The 18,161-nt window shown below is 36.7% G+C and overlaps 2 protein-coding genes across 4 annotated transcripts in view; one reads left to right on the top strand and one right to left on the bottom strand.

The window, feature by feature from the left end:
• Window positions 1-18,161, bottom strand: part of LOC149077556 (degenerin mec-10-like) — a 45,615-nt gene that overhangs the window by 18,816 nt on the left and 8,638 nt on the right. For all 3 annotated transcript variants that reach the window (XM_089242798.1, XM_089242799.1, XM_089242800.1), the window contains exons 2-4: window positions 2,087-2,372; window positions 1,105-1,174; window positions 870-994 (exon numbers count right to left, since the gene is read on the bottom strand). In XM_089242798.1, the coding sequence (XP_089098924.1) occupies window positions 870-994; window positions 1,105-1,174; window positions 2,087-2,325 (434 nt within the window). In that variant the 5' untranslated portion in view covers window positions 2,326-2,372. The remainder of the gene's footprint in view (window positions 1-869; window positions 995-1,104; window positions 1,175-2,086; window positions 2,373-18,161) is intronic.
• Window positions 7,679-18,117, top strand: LOC149077557 (degenerin unc-8-like). The gene is made up of 7 exons (XM_089242373.1): window positions 7,679-8,102; window positions 8,229-8,298; window positions 10,715-10,839; window positions 11,846-11,967; window positions 17,464-17,624; window positions 17,739-17,834; window positions 17,983-18,117. The coding sequence occupies exons 1-7, from the start codon at window positions 7,813-7,815 to the stop codon at window positions 18,115-18,117; spliced, it is 999 nt and encodes a 332-aa protein (XP_089098499.1). The 5' UTR covers window positions 7,679-7,812.

The raw sequence follows: 18,161 nt of genomic DNA, 5'->3' as shown, positions 1-18,161 counted from the left end.
GTTCAGGAACACTCTGTATCATTCTTATTTACTTTGTGCACTTATGATATCACTTGGGCTGAATCACCTATCCCTCTTTTGCAATTCGTTGATCACGTGAAGCTATTCTCTCGGGTAGAGAACCACTAAGAGCCTAAAAATTGCATGCCATCAACTTTTCCAGTAGAACGGCCAGTCAACTTCCAGCGCAAACATGCATGTTATGTACGGCATACCGCAAATGTGATGCGCATACGTTGCTTTCTGTGTGTACGTTTCGCCCGACTCTGGAGTTCTGTTTACGAGTATGGAGCCCTTACAAGATTAAGTTCCTCCTTGGAAAGCCACAAAGGTTCTTTAACGAACGAACAGCTGGTCTTATTGCGAGAGACTCGGATTTCTGGGGTTTGTACTCCTGGAATAGCGTAGAATCACTGCAGATCTGAAGATGTGATACAAACTAGTCCACCGAATGTTTTATACACCACCAGAAGAACCATTTTTCTAGATCATGGACAGACGAGCCAACTTTCGTAGGCATCATTTCCAAATAAGAATACCAACGACCACAAGAGATTGCTTTTTCCATGGGTACAGATGCCATGTTGCAAGAATATGGAACAGTCTGACATCGGAACAAGCATGCGCCTCCTACGCAAGATTTGTTTCCGCTATTGAAGATTTCGATCTGGCTCCGTATGCGAAGTGTATGCTTACCCTTCCCACTATTTTTATTTTTTATTATTATCATTATTATTTTATTTTTATTTTTCGAGTGTAAGTGAATATCACGCCTTCTGGGGATGTCATGAATAAATGAAGTTATTCATGAGTGTTACGAAATTCAAATGGATTCTTGTCGTATATGAAGTAAGAATCATTGTGATTACAGGTCAATGCAGGATTCATTTTCGTAGAAACATCCGTGGATGAACTGCTCTTTCTGGTGGCCCAAACGCATCCTGACGGTCCTGTTGAGTCCACGGTATTTAACATCGAGCTTCTTATTATAATCCTGAATGGGAAAACAATAATCTCAGTCATCATTGAGTATGAATGCATTGATACTGTTCAATATGTGACATAGTGACATACGCTGTAAAGTGTATGCAGCCACGGACTTACCACTAACGACTCATTCGTATTTGCTCCGCAGACTTCTTTATCCAGTTTGCACCACTGGCTTTTACGAGCTCTAAAAAACAAAAAAAAACTCTCAAAAAACCTATTTAATTTTATTCTTTTGGCAATAAATTAGGAAGATGTATGGTTTAGGCTCCGGCGATAAATCTGTAAGGGGGTTGGTGCACGCAAATTTTCCAAAAAAAAACACATTTTCTCGAATTTTTCAATTTTCAAATACTGTGAAGTTTTTCTGCTACCCCCTGAACTAGAAATATTTTTAAATTATTTTAAAATAGACTGCCTGACAGGCATCACACATGCTACATGCTAAAGTTTTCACTAAAATGCTTTTTCCTCAAAACTAAGTTTTTTTGTTAGATGAGGAACATTTTTTTCGTTCACCACTCATTCAGATGTCTTGAAACTATGTGTACATACGGTCACTTACTTAGCCACTCATACGGTCACTTACTTAGCCACTCATACGGTCATTCATATGGTCACTCATGCGGTCACTCACTTGGTCTTTCACTTGATCACTCATGTAGTCATTCATATAGTCACTCATGCGGTCAGGACAAGTGAAATGTCAGAGAGTAAATGTGTAACTCACTTGATCACTCATAGGGTCACTCACTTGGACACTCATACGATCACTGACATGGTCGCTCATACGGTCCCATGACAGGCGAAATGTTCGTCGCGAAATTTCCAGGGCCCAAATCTACCGGGGACGAAACGTGCTCGGGGAGAAATGTTGGGGCGAAGTTCCCGTAAATTCATACTTTGCTCAGAGTATTAAAGTTGTACTTGGAGTACGTTTCCGCAGCTTTTGTAAACACGTCTAAATTGTTTTTATAGAAATATTTTTAGTAATGCCTTAGGTTGAAGCGAATTTACTGTAGTACAGTTTTTTTTATTAAATAATTAATGAATGAATAATTAAGGCCGATTCGGAAAGAATAATTAAAGAAATCATCACCTGTTTCCATTGCATAAAGTTACCGAAGGGAACGTCAGGGACATGCTTTGGACGATATGGATTTCCACTGCAGTCGGATAATCGAAATATATCCTGAGGAATGCCACAGTTTGGATCAGGAAACCCAACAGGAAAACGACGAACCCCAGGACGCGCGCCGGTTGCTGCAACGAGAAGCGTTTCTTAATTTTTTCGAATTTTTTCCAATCACTTCGTTGAATTTTTCTCGGGAATGTCATAGTTGGCTGACGACATGCGAATGTAAATTCCACAACTAGGGAAATAGCTGCAGGAGAGACCAAAAAAAAAAAAATCAGGTATCAGAGTATGGATTTAGAAAATTTCTCTTTCTCGAAAAAAATTACTTTTGAAGAAAATTCAATTTTTCTAGTCTCTAAGTAATAAATATTATTGTTATTGTTGAATTTTTATTCTAAAAAAATAGCCATTGTGAGGTTGCGTGGTCATCGGGATGGACTGACCCGCATTCCAGGTTCGGACCCGCAGCGGTGGTCTGCTGAAGTCTGTTTTCCAAGTTTGAAGCACGAATGCGATTCGTTCCCTATTTGATAAAGAAAGAGTCTTTCCGCTGACCTTAAATATTGAAGGACCGGACGCATCCCGCTTCACCTCTCAAAAGCTCCAGTCACATGGGCAAATTTTTGCGGTAGCATTGGGAGTTCTAGCACCCGCTTAACGACTTTTTTCCTTCGTAAAGAAAGAGATTCAGAGCAGTCATTGGTGAAAGATCTTGAAGCGGGTTTTAAACCCGCTTTTTCTTTTTCCCATATGAACGGGGCTAAGGAGATATCGGAGCAGTCCCGAAGGAGGTGTATCCGGAAATTTTATTGACTTTTAAAAAATCAATAAAGTTTTTCTGATCTCTCCGCAGACAGAAGGCAGACCTTTAACGTACTTATACAACAACGAAAAATCAGGAATCTGCCACTTTAACTCCAAAATGTGGTGGATTCATGGCAGCACCAGTGTAACACGAAACAAGCATACATATATAACCATATCCCTTTCAGACCCTGGTGCCATAAATGTGTGGGTTGATTTCTCTCACTGTATAACTTTTTCTCTTGGCTTCAAAAAAGTTCAGCCGTGACTTAAAGGATTGTGTAAGTTTCTGAGTTAGAAATATGGTGAATATGAAGTTTGGGAGATTTCACTAGACGGGGGGGGGGGGGGTAGCACCTAAAGTTGAACTTTTATGGGGTTTTTCAGGTAAGTAGAAAGTGCCTCCGGGAAAAGTATGATTTATTACATAAAATTTTGCTATAACATTCTGGAAAATTTCCTTATGTAAAGTCAATAAATACCCTGCATCATCTTGGCTGAAAAATTTGAACATGAATTATTTCTTCAAAAAAAAAAAAAAAAAAAACACACCACAACAACAACAACAACAGAATTTTAGCAAAAAAGTTAACAATTGATGACATTTATATTTTTAATGCATTTTTTGGAGTATCAAATGTGTAAAAAAAATAAAATTCAGGCGTTATACACAACTTTAGCAACACACACAGACACACATATACATTTATATATATATAGGACCACGCATATATACACACACACATCACATTTCGGCATGCGCCAATTCATTAGTTCCCAAGAGCAATGTTTACGAGATGCAAGTTAATTATTAGTAGCAGTAGTTGTATTTCAAGTAAGTGGAAAACGCTTTTAAAAAAAATCCTGACATTTTCTTCATTAAAACCTTTCTCCTTCCTCAATATAAAATCCAAAATTTCACAAAAAAAATTCTATTTTTGTACCTTCGTGTTACTATAATTGAATCCAGGTGGCACTACAAGCAAATTCGTTGTCAGAAAAAAAAATTCGATTGTTTTTTAAAAATATATTATTAGAAAAAAATTAAATTCTTTGAAACAAGTTATAAATTAAATTCTTTGAAACAAGTTATAAATTAAATTCTTGAAATAATTTCCATAAATGTAGTTTTTGGAGTACGATGTCATAACTAGGCTGAAATTAAATGAACATTTACAAAAAATTTACTTACTTCTCCCCTAAGAAAGCCTAACATTGACAACGAGGATATATACGATAACATTTACAAAAGAAAAAAGAATTTTCTTCAAAAGAATCAGCTGACCAATCAGATTGGTCAGATGATGTATCGATTTTCATTTCTGTCCAAAGCTTTCAAAGGATAACACCTCCTTGTTATGAAATGTCATAACATGGCCGTTAATTAAATCCCAAAAAAGAGGGAATCTAAACACATTTTAAGCAAAAATTTTAAATTAACAAGTGAATAGAATAATTTTTTGGGCACCTTAAATGCGGGCTAATTTGGCCCGGGACCCTTCTTTGGCGATAAAAACGATAAAATAATAAAACGTGCTCATGTTAGTGCATAAAATGTTTTTCGGAATTAGTTTTTATAGTTTTTGCTAAGTAGTAGCACTAAGCAAGGCAGCTGAGCGCTTCGGGTAGTTCACGCATGCCCGACTAGGCAGCAACAGTGGTTGTTTTGTATGTTGTGATTGCACGTGGTATTTTCATTTCTCAAAACTTTCAACTGTGGGGGTTGTAATCCAGCTTTGTCAAGTTAGGTAGGTGCCAAATTAGAAACATAGTTCAATGCTTTTAACTGAAGTATGATTGAAATTTCGTTTAAGGTATCCGAGTACGTTGACAACGTCTTTTTGAAAGAAAATATCGTTACTAGAAAAATAGATTTTTATTTATTTTCTTCATTTTTTCTGAAAGTCCTGTTTGTTGCAATTCCAAAACAGGCCTTGTTTTGGTTATATGACGCTTAGAATCGATGTTACGTGCACTTTAACGTTTCGTTTTTTACATACAGGTAATACGTGAATAAAAACATCGAACGTGTTTTACGAAAAATGCTATTTTTGACATTTTACTTGAGTTTGCAATGTAATTTCTGGAAATCTATTCATTGTATCATTACGAAATTTTAATATACTATCTTGCTATATTGTTGAGATTATGAACCAAAATCTAAGGTCATGACATGTATTTGTCTAATTACAAAAAAATTCCCAAGTACATTAACAGATTTGAGTGTAACATGAACATGTCATACAACTCTTCAACTTTTGGTTCATAATATTAGCTGAATGTACTGTGAAAATAACAAAAGATTCCATTTATAAAATTCTTTGCAATAGTGTTTAGAATATTACACGAGTTTAGCTTAAAATTTGACATAAAAATGACATTTTTTCACATGGGTAGTCCAGAATTTATTATTGTACATTTATTGTCATTCTGGACACTTTCTACCAAAAGAAAATTTTATTAATGTTCACTCCATTACTATTTTATAGAGAAGTGCCCTTCGAACGTAGTCGGATACCTCAATCTTTCAATTTTTCCGAAAACATTAATTGAAAGTTTAAGCTCTGGGGTAAAAAAAAAATCTTCAAAAAATACGACCAACTTTGACAGTATTTTGATGTGTCAAAGGCCGGGATTATTATAAAAGTTTGTTAAAAGTTCTTTTACAAAAGTGGAAAAATATAACCAATAAGAGCATCGGTAACATTTTAGCAAATGCAATCGATCACCTTATTGTTTGTATTTTTCGAATTTTATAAATGAACTTTTATGAAACTTCTATAGTGTAATCCCGGCCAAAAAAAGAGAGTCGTATTTTTGCAAGACTTGGTAATTTGTTTGTGAGTACACCTAGTGACATAATTATGCATTAAATAATTATGCTCATTTTTTAAATGTCTAGGCCTATTTCAAGTTTTTATTTGCAGATGAAAGATGACGTTTAAATACAAGCGTGTTAATCGAAGTTATGCAAACTACAGAAATGACCACCTTCGAAACTGTTTACATGCAATCAGAAATGTTGAAATAAACCAGAGGCACACGCCGCAGATAACTTTAAAATAACCCGAAGCACGATTAAAAAGAAACATAAAAATGCATTCTCTAGCACAGCCTTTCTCAACCTTTTTCAGCCCATGCCCCCCTTTGAACAATGTTTTCTTCTCGTGGGCCCCCTGTCTTGTGAACCCCCCCCCCCCCAACCTCATAACACAATGAGATCCTTTGTAATTAATTGAATTGAAATCAATCAAAATTAAATTTTTAATGAAAAACTTTATAAATGAGATCGATCTCTGGTGCCCTGGGCCAGGCACGGATCCAGAAACGATATATGGTGATCCATATTTACCAATACCAAATTAAATGTGAAAAATAGGTCTGCATGAAATATTTGGTGATTCAACGCGAACCTACAATGGACCCTCCCGACACGTCATCCTGGGTCCTCGCCTACCTTGGGCTAAAGTTCGGTGAGCGTACTCCATGTGGGGCTTTTGTGTTTGGCCGTCTTGATATCGTGGAAGTTCCCGGGTAAAGTGATGTTCTGGGGGTGGGGGGGGGGACTTAGCTGGAAGTAACAGTTCACATATTTATATTTGAAAATCATAGTTTAGGCCCCCTGTGGATATGAGAACCCTGGCCATGCCTACATGGGCCGGTGGGTTAAGATACCTCTACTGGATTCTGAAAGTAGTAACATTTTTCTAGCACCATATTTAACTTGAAAGCTTTAATTTTTCACAGCTCTCCATGGCCAGTGCCGTTTTAACGCATGGGCCCACCAGAGGCATGACCCGGGGGGGGGCCTCAAGAGAAGAAGGGCCTCACAAAAGTTATAACTGGTTGAAGAAGTTCTTGAGAGTTTACCAGGTAAGGCCTCAGAAAAATCTGTTGGCCCGGGGGGGGGGGCAATGCTCTTAAGACGGTCCTGTCCGTGCCCCCCCCCCCTTCACCACTTGTCGTGGCTTGCCCTTCCATCTGATTTTCACCCATGGTCCCCTAAGGACATCCCAGGGTTACTAGGAGGCCATATGGCCCAGGTTGTGAACCACTACTCTAGCAAACCAGGTCATCTATCTGGTTATTTGTTATGGGCATCTTTTTCCTCAACCACCTTATTGGGCATTTTGCCTGTTGTGGCGTTGTATTTGCATTTGTATCTCAAGGTTCTTAGTTCCGAGGAAGAACTAATATCAGCTAGTCACGTGACAAAATTTGCAATAATTGGTTCATAATAGTTAAGCCTTCAAAGCCTGTTAATAAATGTCTCTTTTTTTTTGGTCTATTTGTAAGACTAGATTATTAAGAATACATTTAAAAAAAACATGTAGATATTGCTATTTTTATGATCAATGCAAGTTGAAACATAAATTTTATATCAAAAAATCCAAGTTTTACTACGAGCCCAGGTCAAAAAAATACCCAAACTTTTTATTTAATACTTTAGAATAGGAAAAAGGGAAGTGAGCCAAAGTTAGGCACATGAAACTTTGGCCCAAAATGTTTGAATTTTTTAAATTAGTTTTAAGTTTAAAAAAAATCTGTTTTTTTATTCACATATACACAATATAAATAATATAAAATAGCCTATCGATATAAAAAAGGTTACAAGAACTTTGCATTAAACCCAATATTATTTCTACTTCTAAGTGAATTTGAAACTTTTTTAAAAAATGGGCCAAAGTAGCCCACATTTGATTACATTAGTAGCCTACGTTTAACTTGAAGTTTTATCCACGTGGTCGCTGTGAAGGTAGACTATTCACTATGATTGATGTTCTCTTGAAGAAATAAACAGACATTGTGAGGTTATTGAAAGTTCTTAAGGACAATCCTGTCTCATGCAGGTGGTGCTCTGGAGAACGAAATATGCATAGTTGATGGACCGGAGTAGATACAGAAATTCAGTGACACATCCGATGGGTAGATTTCTATTCCTCGATGGCCGCCGATCTCTGTTCCAGATGTCATCATGGTCGATTTTTCTTCCCAGAGAAAGATCGAGGCGAATCCTGAAGTCATCGGGATTCATACTGTTCGCAGCCGGCTGCCTTTACCAAAGCTGTCGGTTCTTGCTGTATTTCTTCCAGTATCCGACCACTGTCGAGATAAGTGTCGTCAATAGCCAGGTTCTAGGATTCCCTGCTGTAACTGTCTGCAACAACAACAGGCAAATTCTATGATAATTTTTATTTTATTGGGATTATTGTTTAAAATAACGGCATCTATGAATAATTATTTTTTAATTTATAATACTGAGTATTTTATTAGTTTTTTTTTTTTTAATGATTTCTAGGGCAAGATTCAAGCAATGGTGCACATCTGAACCTGATGTTTGCAACAAGAAGGTTAACGAAAGTGATACTGTGAGTGAAATAACTCCTCAATATTTTTTCTAATATCTATACTCGGGGCTCTTAAACAGGGGTACATGAAGAGATTTAATGGGATCTGTGCTCTTGTATGAACAAATGATATTTCTTTGTTTCGGCATTGCTATATACTGAAATTCTCCTCGATATTTCTCTATTATTTTGAAAAGCGGTCCATGACATTTGACACAAGGGGTCTGTGGAATACAGAAGGTTGAGAACCCCTGATATAAACAGTATTCCTGACTGTAAGTTGTTTTGAAATTCCAAAATGTTTGATGATGAGCATCGCAAAGTCCTTGAAATTCAATAATGATTCATTCTAAAATATTAACTTTCAAGAGCACCAAAATTGGAATTTACTGCAATATTGTTTTCTGTTTAAAATAACTTTTGTAAAGCGTCATCTATTGTCGGATTTTTTATAATTCGGTTTCGCTTTTCATCATTGCCATCTTGGATCAGTTTCAGAGTTTGAAATACACGGAAGATTCATAAGAGTATGCGATAAATTTACTTTCTATATAATCCCTATATAAACACTACATATCGAAGCTGAAATAAAGATGAAATTCTTCAACCGCTTTGCTCCATATGAATTTCATGCATCTGATTGCTTGTTTCCCCCCTCTCAAAAGCGCTAGCTATTGTCAAGATGTTTCGAATTTGGTTTCGCTTTTCATCAGTTCTTATCTGGGATAAGTTTTAGAGCTTGAGCTACACAGAAGTTGATAGAAATTTTCCACTCCATGTAACTCCTGTATAAATACTCTTATACAGGGTATCCTGTAAGGCCTAATGCGGCTTTTATCTCATCAACCGTTTGTTGTAGAAATATGGTTCCATAAAAAAAAAATGCTTAAAATGCGTTCAAAAATCACCAGTTTTCAGAGTGAAAATACAGTGTGTCACGAAATAAAAAAAAATCGAAATTTTTATACGGACACCCCACCCTCAAAAACCCAATTAGAAAGTTGTTGCCCTGTATCTTCCGCGGCCAACGGGAAAAATTCCATGTCTCCAAGTGCAATATTCGCTGATTTATTTGGATTAAAAAATCGGAAAAAACTTGGGAAAGCGTAATATGAAGCTTTAGAGAGACACGGAAATTGATATATGTATATACAATAATTTCCCACACCATATAACTCTCATATAAATACTCCATATACAATTTCATGCATCTATTTGATTGTATTTCCCATCAAAAAAGTTTCTTTTTAAAGCACTAGATATTGCCAAGATGTTTAGAATTCAGTTCAGCTTTACATCAGCGTTGTCTGGGATCAGTTTTAGAGCTTGAGATATATGGAAAGTGATAACTATGCAGAAAGTTCCCATTCCATATATAACTTTTCTATACTCTACAAACGACTTCACGCATCCAGTGTTTGTTTCATCCTGTAAAAAGCCTCTTTTCACAGCGTCCTGCCCCCCCCCCCTCCCCAGCTATTGGCAAGATCTTTAGAATTCGATACCGCTTTTCACCTGTGCTATTTAAAGGGTGAGTTTTAGAGATTTGTCTCTAAAGCTCAGAAGAGAGAGAGAGAGGGGGAATAATTAATTATGCATTAATCTTTCACTCTATATAACTCTCATATAAAAACAGTTTTTATATAATTTCATGCATCTAATTGGTTGTCATGCCCTTTTAAAAATCTTTTTGTTCTAACTATTGTCAAGGTCTTTTAGAATTCAGTTTCCCTTTTTCTCAATGATATCTTGGATCAGTTTCCGTTTGAAGTCAGCGTTTGAAAAACAAAATTGGAAATTGATAAATACGCAGTAAAATTTTCCACTAAAAATATAACTCCTATATAAGTATTCTACATACAATTTCACTTATCCAGTTGCTTATATTACCCTGTAAAAAGCGTCTTTTCACAGCGTCAGCTATTGCCAAGATCTTTAGAATTCGATACCGCTTTTCACCAGTACTAGTTAGAGTTAATTTTAGAGCTGTAGAGAGACACGGAAATTGATAAATATGCAACAATTTTCCACTCCATATAGCTCTCGCATGAACACTCTCTATACACAATTTCGTGCATTTATTTGCATGTTTACTCCTGATAAAAACTTCTTTTTAAAGCGCCATCTATTGTCAAGGTCTTGAGAATTCAGTTTCGCTTTTCCTCAGTTCTATCTTGTGTGTGTACATCAGTTTTAAAGTTCGGAAAAGACGGGAAATTGATAAATTAGAAAAAAATAATGCTTTTTACTTAGTTATTTAATGCATCCATGCTGATTCAACAAAAATTTTAAAGACAATCATTTCTTCATTTCTTTTTTTTGACGAATCGAAACCAGACGCGTCGGACCAATGACGTGATAATCATTTGACTAGAGGAGAGGTGCAAATTAATTAATTAAATCATTGTTCATAATGTCTTTTTTTTCCATTATATAGTCTTACATCAAAAGACTCGAATCGAAATACGAAGCTAAAAGCCGAGATGAGAGGATCAAACTTGGTCATCGTATGCAGGACTTTGTCCTTTACGCCGAATTCGAAGAGAGAAATCTGACTAATACGTGAGTCTTTTCACATTTCCTAATTCAAATAATTCAAATTATTGTATATAAGTATGGTATTGTATAAATTTTTCTCATTTATATTATTTAGAATTAATATAAGAAACAGTTCCAGAATTACGAAGGTTTTAACAGCTGGGTGAACGCACTAGACTACAATCTCAATCTTTCCTTGGAACTCGTGCAGTCTAATGGTCTAAGACAGTGGTTCTCAACCGGTGCTCCGCGGACCCCTTGGGGCTCCGTGTGCACTTCCCAGGGGCTCCACGGCTACTCGAGGATAATAAAATAAATCAGTTGTTTGTTGATAAACAAACAAAAAAAAGAGGCCTAAAGGGTACCGCCATATAAATAACATACTAAACAGGAATACTTATATTACACTGAAAAAAGTTCCGCGAGTCAGAAAAGGTTGATAATTGCTGGTCTAAGATGAAGGAAAGATTGAGATATTCGTTGTCTTTTGTAGTCTAGTGCGTTCGCCCGTAAACTGAAAGGATGAGGGTACGATTCTCCGCAAGGGCCGTTGAATTTTCTCTCTTTCCTAAATACATCTTCGCATTAGCCAGCAGTTAGAAACCTTCGTATGGATAGGGAATAGCGGCGAGTGAAATCATCATCGAATTCAAGAATTAATGACAAAAAATTTTCAGAATAAACAAAAACAAAAAGCCAGAATTTATAGAAGAAATAATTCCAGTATTAATGAAAATTCAGACTTTATGATAGAAATAATTTTTTTCCGAATTAGTGAAAGTCTTTGATAATTTGTGGGTGCTCCGGCCCCATGTGTTACACGCTGTTAACGCGTTCCCTGGGACTGGTTTCAAAAATTTCAAAAATCAAACATTTTATTATTTTGGAATTCCATTAACTATTTTCAATTTCAAAATAGACCCATGGGTCGCGTAGTCGATATTTTTGTTGATTTAAGATTGGGGCTAAAAAAAAAGATTGAGAACCTCTGCTTTAAGTGCTGAGTAATTTTTATCAATTTATTCATCAGGATGACACAGTTTTATGACTACGAATATACGAACTGCTTCACATTCAATGCTTTGTGGGATGCGAACAGCACTAGGATCGAAAACGCAACGCTATTTGATCCCATCACTGGAAAGTCATCAGGTATGCCAATTTAAAATAATGCTCTTTTACAAAAAAAAAAAAATAATACTTTAACATTTAAAATAATGAGCTGATTTTTTTTTTGAAATTATATAAATATGAAAAAACATTTGAAATTGTTTATGAGTGATTCTTACAGTTGATATACCTCTTAGCTTTTATGTCAAATACAAGCAATAAGGACCACAGCTGACTGTTGAAATCACCCATGGAGAAAGTTGATTCTGAAGGTTAAGACTCCCATATTACCATTCCTGGGGGGAAAAGCATTTAATAATGAGACGAAAAGGGAGACTGGTACGGTTAAAACAAACGTCCATCACAAACCAGTAAAAATGAACCAAATGAAATGAAATTTATAGCATAAGATTGTTATACCCTTGAAAATAATTTATTGAAGTTGGGCAGGTATAGCTTTAGCTGAATTTGAAATACAGACGATAAATAAAAGTACAGTAAAACCTCGGTAAGTCGTCACTCCTGTTAAGTCGTCATTTTTCTCCGGTCCCGTCCATCTTTCATACATTTGCTGAATAAAAAAACAATTCTTAAAATGCTAGGCATTGTTCGAGCTGGACCTGATTTCTGTATGCCCCCCCCCCTAATTTAGGGCTTCAAATTTAAACAAAATATCTTTGTTGAAAAATCGAACATTTTCCTCAAGGCCTTCTAATGTCTGTTTTACTCTGCCCAGCTGCCCCCCCCCTCCAAGTCCTGTGTTCTGTGCGCCCCTCATGAACTACTGATGCAGAATTCAAAGCACTAAAATTAAATGTGTCATGCATGCGTAAAATTGATATGCATTAATTGTATTGTAAAGAAACACTAACCATTCTAACAGTTGCTCTGATTAGTCTAAATTGAAAAAAAACACAATACTGATATAAATCGTAAGTGTACCAGTGTGTTTTTTTTAATAGCGTGATCCTCACGTATTCCCAAGGAATGAGCATGAGCCGTCCAGGGAATTTGTTAATGTTAGTTTGGGATTCGAACCAAGACGTGCATAGTGAGAGGGCAGCTCTCTAACCACTCGACTGTCAGGCGGCATTGTGCCAGAATAAGTTGGATCCTAAAAGCTCAAAAAGATAAAATTTCGGTTTGTTTTTTCCTTACAATTTAAATTTTGTCAATATGCATTGTAATTTTAATTCATACTTTGGTAAATCTTATATTAGATTAAATTCCAACGACTTCCACAGCATTGTACATTCAAACTGGCGGCACTTCGATTAAGTCGTCACTCCGCTTAAGCCGTTATAATTTGCCGATAAATTGACTGACGACCTATCGAGGTTTTACTGGTAGTCAAACCTCGTTAATGGGTCACCCTTGGGAGAGCAAAATATGACCCCAAAAGCGGTGTGACGCACTTTGCTCTCCCCGTCAGCAAAGAATTTCCCACAACATCATAAATTGTTGCCAACTCACCAAAACTGATTCTAAACTTAATGATCAGTATTTCGTAACCTTCTTTCGTGGACCCCCGCATGGCCTTCAAAAGGGGAGAGGGTCTGTCAGGGCTCCAGCCCGGTAGTCCGAGATTATTCTCTCTCATAATTTTTTGTTTTTATCACTATACAAATGAATAATAAATGGGTCCGTTAACAGTCTGACCTGGGGGCACACTAAAGATCCCAGCCAAGGGTCCCTACTGCAATATGTAAAGGCCATGGGTTCCCGTGCTGTGCCCGGATAGAACTAATGTGTTTAGATGACCCCCTGGGTGTCCTGTAAAGTACATGTAAATTCTGCAATCTAATAATCCTGCCGCTGTGGTGGTCGAGTGGTCATAGTGACGGACTCGCATCGCGGGGAGCCGGGTTCGAGCCCCACCGTCGCCACAGTGGTGGTCGGCTGAAGTTGGTTATCTGTGGTTCCCAACTTCGAGGCGCAAATGCGAGCCGATCTCCCCGTTAAAAAGTCTCGCCACAGAGAGCAACAGACCTACAAACAGTACAAATATTCAGTCACGACACAGTACTCACTTCACTTCTGAGATGTAGATGGCAGCACTGAAAAATCATACACAACACTAGATACGCACTCAGACTGTTAGGTACACACAATTACACTTGCGGCACAACTCACTAGGTAGAAAATTGCCTATGGCGATAGACCTGAGTTGTGCTCGGTTAAAAAAAAAAAATCTAATAATCCTCACTTCTAGTGGATGAAAAATTTCCAAAAAATGGTTTAAGAGGTTTGATTATTACCATCACCCCACAGAAGGAAAATCCCCCGTTCAAGAACTCTGGCATATTCTATAACAGAAATGACCATGATGCTAATCATTGCGAATCAATATAGCATGATATTGACAAATATTTTTTGAGCAATAATATTAGTTGAATTGTCAAGTTTGCTTTGAAATTTTAACTCACAGTTGCTATTTGTATATGGTAAATTAACATCATTAAGATGCGCAAGAGTTTAATCTGATAATATATATTTTTTATAAACCAGACCAGACCAGAATTGAACTTTGAGCCGATTCCCAGCCCGCGAGGGCCAACTGCCGGCATAAAAACTGGCCAAGAAGGCCTGTGAAGAAGAAAATGTGTACATGTTTGTAGATAGATATGTGTTTGCATGAATGTGTAGTATATGTAAAAAGAACTGGTCAAATTGGTTAAAAGTCATGATCTGGCTATAAGCAGGCAAATGTCATCACAGTTCATAAAATCCTAAATCCTAAATATGACATAGTGGCCTGTGGGTTCCGACTGAAATTGGCAATCAGTGCATACCCCTGAGTCATTTCTTAGCCATCCTGGACTAGTAGTGCTATTTTCGCCATGGTTGTATATGTTTTATTTTTAAACTACTTAGAGTTTAATATTACCCATATTGGGTTATTAATCTAGGGGGAAAAGAAAGCTTAAGTAGGCGGGAGGAGAAATAGAAAGCAGAAAGTGTCACTCAACAGGGCAGTGACAGAATGTCACTTCATCAGCCTGTTAGGACGTCATTAAGTTATAATTAATGCTATTCTTTTAACATTAATCATTCATCATAATGCATATATTACCTACTCTCATTTTTATGTTCAGCGTCAACTATAGATCATATTAATAAATGCTATTATGTTATGTATATATGATTATGTATGTATATAATGCTATTATGTTATTAAATGCAGTTAATTATGATTATTTGATTAAATATATATTATCTACAAATTTGATATTTTGCAGTTGGTCTAATTATTTACACTATATATAGTTGCTTATATACACTTTTCACAATCCCGGTACCTCCGGTCTTTTCATAACCAGAAAGTTTTTGGGTCTGGAAAAAGCTGATATCTGATCTTTTGGGTAAGTGGATATTTCCCTAAGATGTTGGTATTCTGACTCTTCAAGAGTTTGGAAGAGATTATTAGCCAGCTTTTGAGCAAAGGCGTGTATGGTGGGCATTCCTATATCGTTTCTTATACTTCTATTCCTGATGAACCAATTGGCTCCCAGCATAGCTCTTATTGTTTTGTTTTGATATTGTTCTAATTTAACCATGTGTTGATTGCTCGAGTAGAGCCACACTGGTGCAGCATATAAAAGTATGGATCTGATAGCCATTTTGTATACATTTAATTTGTTCTTGATTGTCAATGTTGATCTGCTTGCAAGTATGCGTTTTAAAGTGTGTTTTGCTACGTCTGCTCTTCGTATTACATAATTGCGTTGTTGCACAAATGTCAATCGTTTGTCAATTATTATTCCCAGGTATTTAGTACTTATAACAGGTTCAATGAATTTCCCCTCAACCACTATTCCGGCATCTGGGGGTAGATCTAGTTTTCCTGTGATCCACATAAATACTGTCTTGTCTGCATTAAGTTTAACTCTGCTGTTTTCGCACCATGTTTCGACTTGATCAATTAATTCTTGTAAATTACTTAATGCCTTCTGTGGTTTTCTATCTGTACAAATTATCATTGAATCGTCTGCGTACAGCGCAGTAATACCCTTAATTGCCACTGGAAAATCATTCATGTGATAATTGTGGAGGCAAGGTCCTATAACACTGCCTTGCACTATAGATGATCTAATTCGTCTAGTTGTAGATATTGTGTCATTGATTTTTACATAAAAAGTTCTTGCTGCAAGATAATGACGTACAATTTTAATTATGCTAAAGGGTAGGGTCATTCTAATCATTTTATAGAGCAACCCCTCATGCCACACTTTGTCAAATGACTTACTTAAATCCAACAGTGCAACTGCAGCTGTATCATGATAAATTCACAGTTCATAAAAAAATTCTGCGCATTTTACTAATGTTAACTTACTGTGCATAAATACTAACTGTTGAAATTTTTAAGCAAACTTAACAATTCAACTGATATTATTGCTCAAAAAATATTTATCAATATCATGCTATATTGACTTTTTCTATGCGGCGCATTAGTCAAAAGCGGGTCATCTTAATCCAAGAATCACAACAGTTGTATTTCTCATTTGATAGCAGTAGTTCCAGTTCAGTGATGTTTCTTACATATACATTCAGGATGATTACTCAATTCCCCCCCCCCCCCCCACCGTCGCATTTTACTGTTTTACTGACAAACCGTTTATTCTAAAGACATACTTCCAATTAGAAGAAGTATCCAAATAACATGTGGAACTCAGATACGTCATTCACGTTGCAAGGGGTTGTATAGTTATCAAAACAAAATTAACTTTTTTATACGAGCACCTTGTCTTCAAATTAGAAACTTGTCCTGTTTCTTCTGAGCTAAAAAAAAAAAGGAGAAAAAAATCCCCTTTTGTCAGTGCAATATTCACAGAGATATTTGGATTCAAAAATCGAGGGGAAGTTGAGGGAAAACAGCACAAACTAACGGACAACGCTTCCTTCCCTGATTTATGCTGTTCTTTTAATCCGCTGATTTTTTTACAGACACTGTCCCGTTAAAACTCAAAGTAAACTACAGCTTAGCGAATATTACATATTTTAGGGTTCCGTGGTTTGATCGTGCGGAACCCCCCCCCCCCAAAAAAAAAAGCTGCCACAGAAACCCATGCTCTAGAGTCTAGATCATATATTTTCTTGTGCCTCCTCCATCTTATCCAGGGCACAAAATTCAGTATCTTTCCATTTTTTAAGTTATTTCTGATTGCCATTACAGCCTAAAAAAAAAAAAATTAGAAATTAGGTGGATCTATTTACGTACCTCTCATGGTGTGTGTTAGATATTTCACTCAAATGCTAATCACCCTACCATGTTTTATCTTTTACTCGATTATCATACGTAACCCCACCCCCGCGAGAAAATTCCAGGGTCCTCCAGTAATCTTAAGAACGACTGCTCTGAATTAAAGTCAAATATGCAAATCGTGGTTGCCAAAATACATCAACGACCTTTTCCGGGATTTCTAATCTTTCCCATACTGGACGAATCACATTCGCTGAGTAAAAGCTGTTCTCTTAGAACCTGTATCTTTGAGCCAGCGAATTACATGATCATGCATGTGTGCATTTTTCCCCACTCAGAACTTATCATATGCGTCAACATGGACGCGAAGGATTATTCACCTCTATCAAGCTACGTAAGTACAAGGCTGTCGATACACTCCGAGGATGCAGTCCCGAACCCGAGATACGATGGTTTCAACGTCGAACCAGGAGAGTTTGTATCCTTTGGAGTGCAGAAGGTACACATGATTTTTCTTGTTAGTGTTTCACGGTAACATTCAAGTCGGAAAACAAAAGTGATTGGAAATATGTTTCCCTTAAATTTATGAAACTCGGTTTACGTCGTTCAACAGGTATCGATCTATCTACTAAAAGCACCCTACCAGACGAACTGCAGGAACTACACGGATGAGACTGAGATTAGGACTGGCAGTCGCATGAGTGAAGAGGTTAGTCTTGCATTATATACTGCGTTAGACAAATTAGTTTCTTTGTTCACCCTAACTTTAGAGTAATAGGTACTTGATTTGCATGCATATGAGTTTATTATGTGAAATTTTATGCTACGAACTCACATGAACAGTCGATTGTTCTTAGAATTGTTTGATGGAGTGTTTTATGCAGAGAAACATAGAGTTCTGTGGCTGCACTTACCTCAGACTCGCCTTGCTGTATGCCGACGACAAGCGTTGCAGGTTTAAAGAACAAGGTAGGTCTTATGGATTTATTTAGTGGGTTATATACGGATTTAATTACCGTATCTTGAAAGATAAATT

Source organism: Pholcus phalangioides, unplaced genomic scaffold (genome assembly GCF_987345545.1).
Source record: "Pholcus phalangioides strain wild (caught in Gottingen) unplaced genomic scaffold, Ppha-v1.0 ptg000015l_1, whole genome shotgun sequence".
Lineage (NCBI taxonomy): Eukaryota > Metazoa > Arthropoda > Arachnida > Araneae > Pholcidae > Pholcus > Pholcus phalangioides.
Note: the sequence above shows the minus strand (reverse complement) of the source record. Positions and strands in the feature narration are given on the sequence as shown.

What these genes read in the sequence shown, in the direction of transcription:
- LOC149077557 (XM_089242373.1), top strand. Translation starts at nt 7,813, where the DNA reads ATGGACCGGAGTAGATACAGAAATTCAGTGACACATCCGATGGGTAGA. An exon ending in AGGTTAACGAAAGTGATACT is followed by an intron (nt 8,299 to 10,714) that starts GTGAGTGAAATA and finishes TCCATTATATAG; the next exon opens with TCTTACATCAAAAGACTCGA. An exon ending in TATCCTTTGGAGTGCAGAAG is followed by an intron (nt 17,625 to 17,738) that starts GTACACATGATT and finishes GTCGTTCAACAG; the next exon opens with GTATCGATCTATCTACTAAA.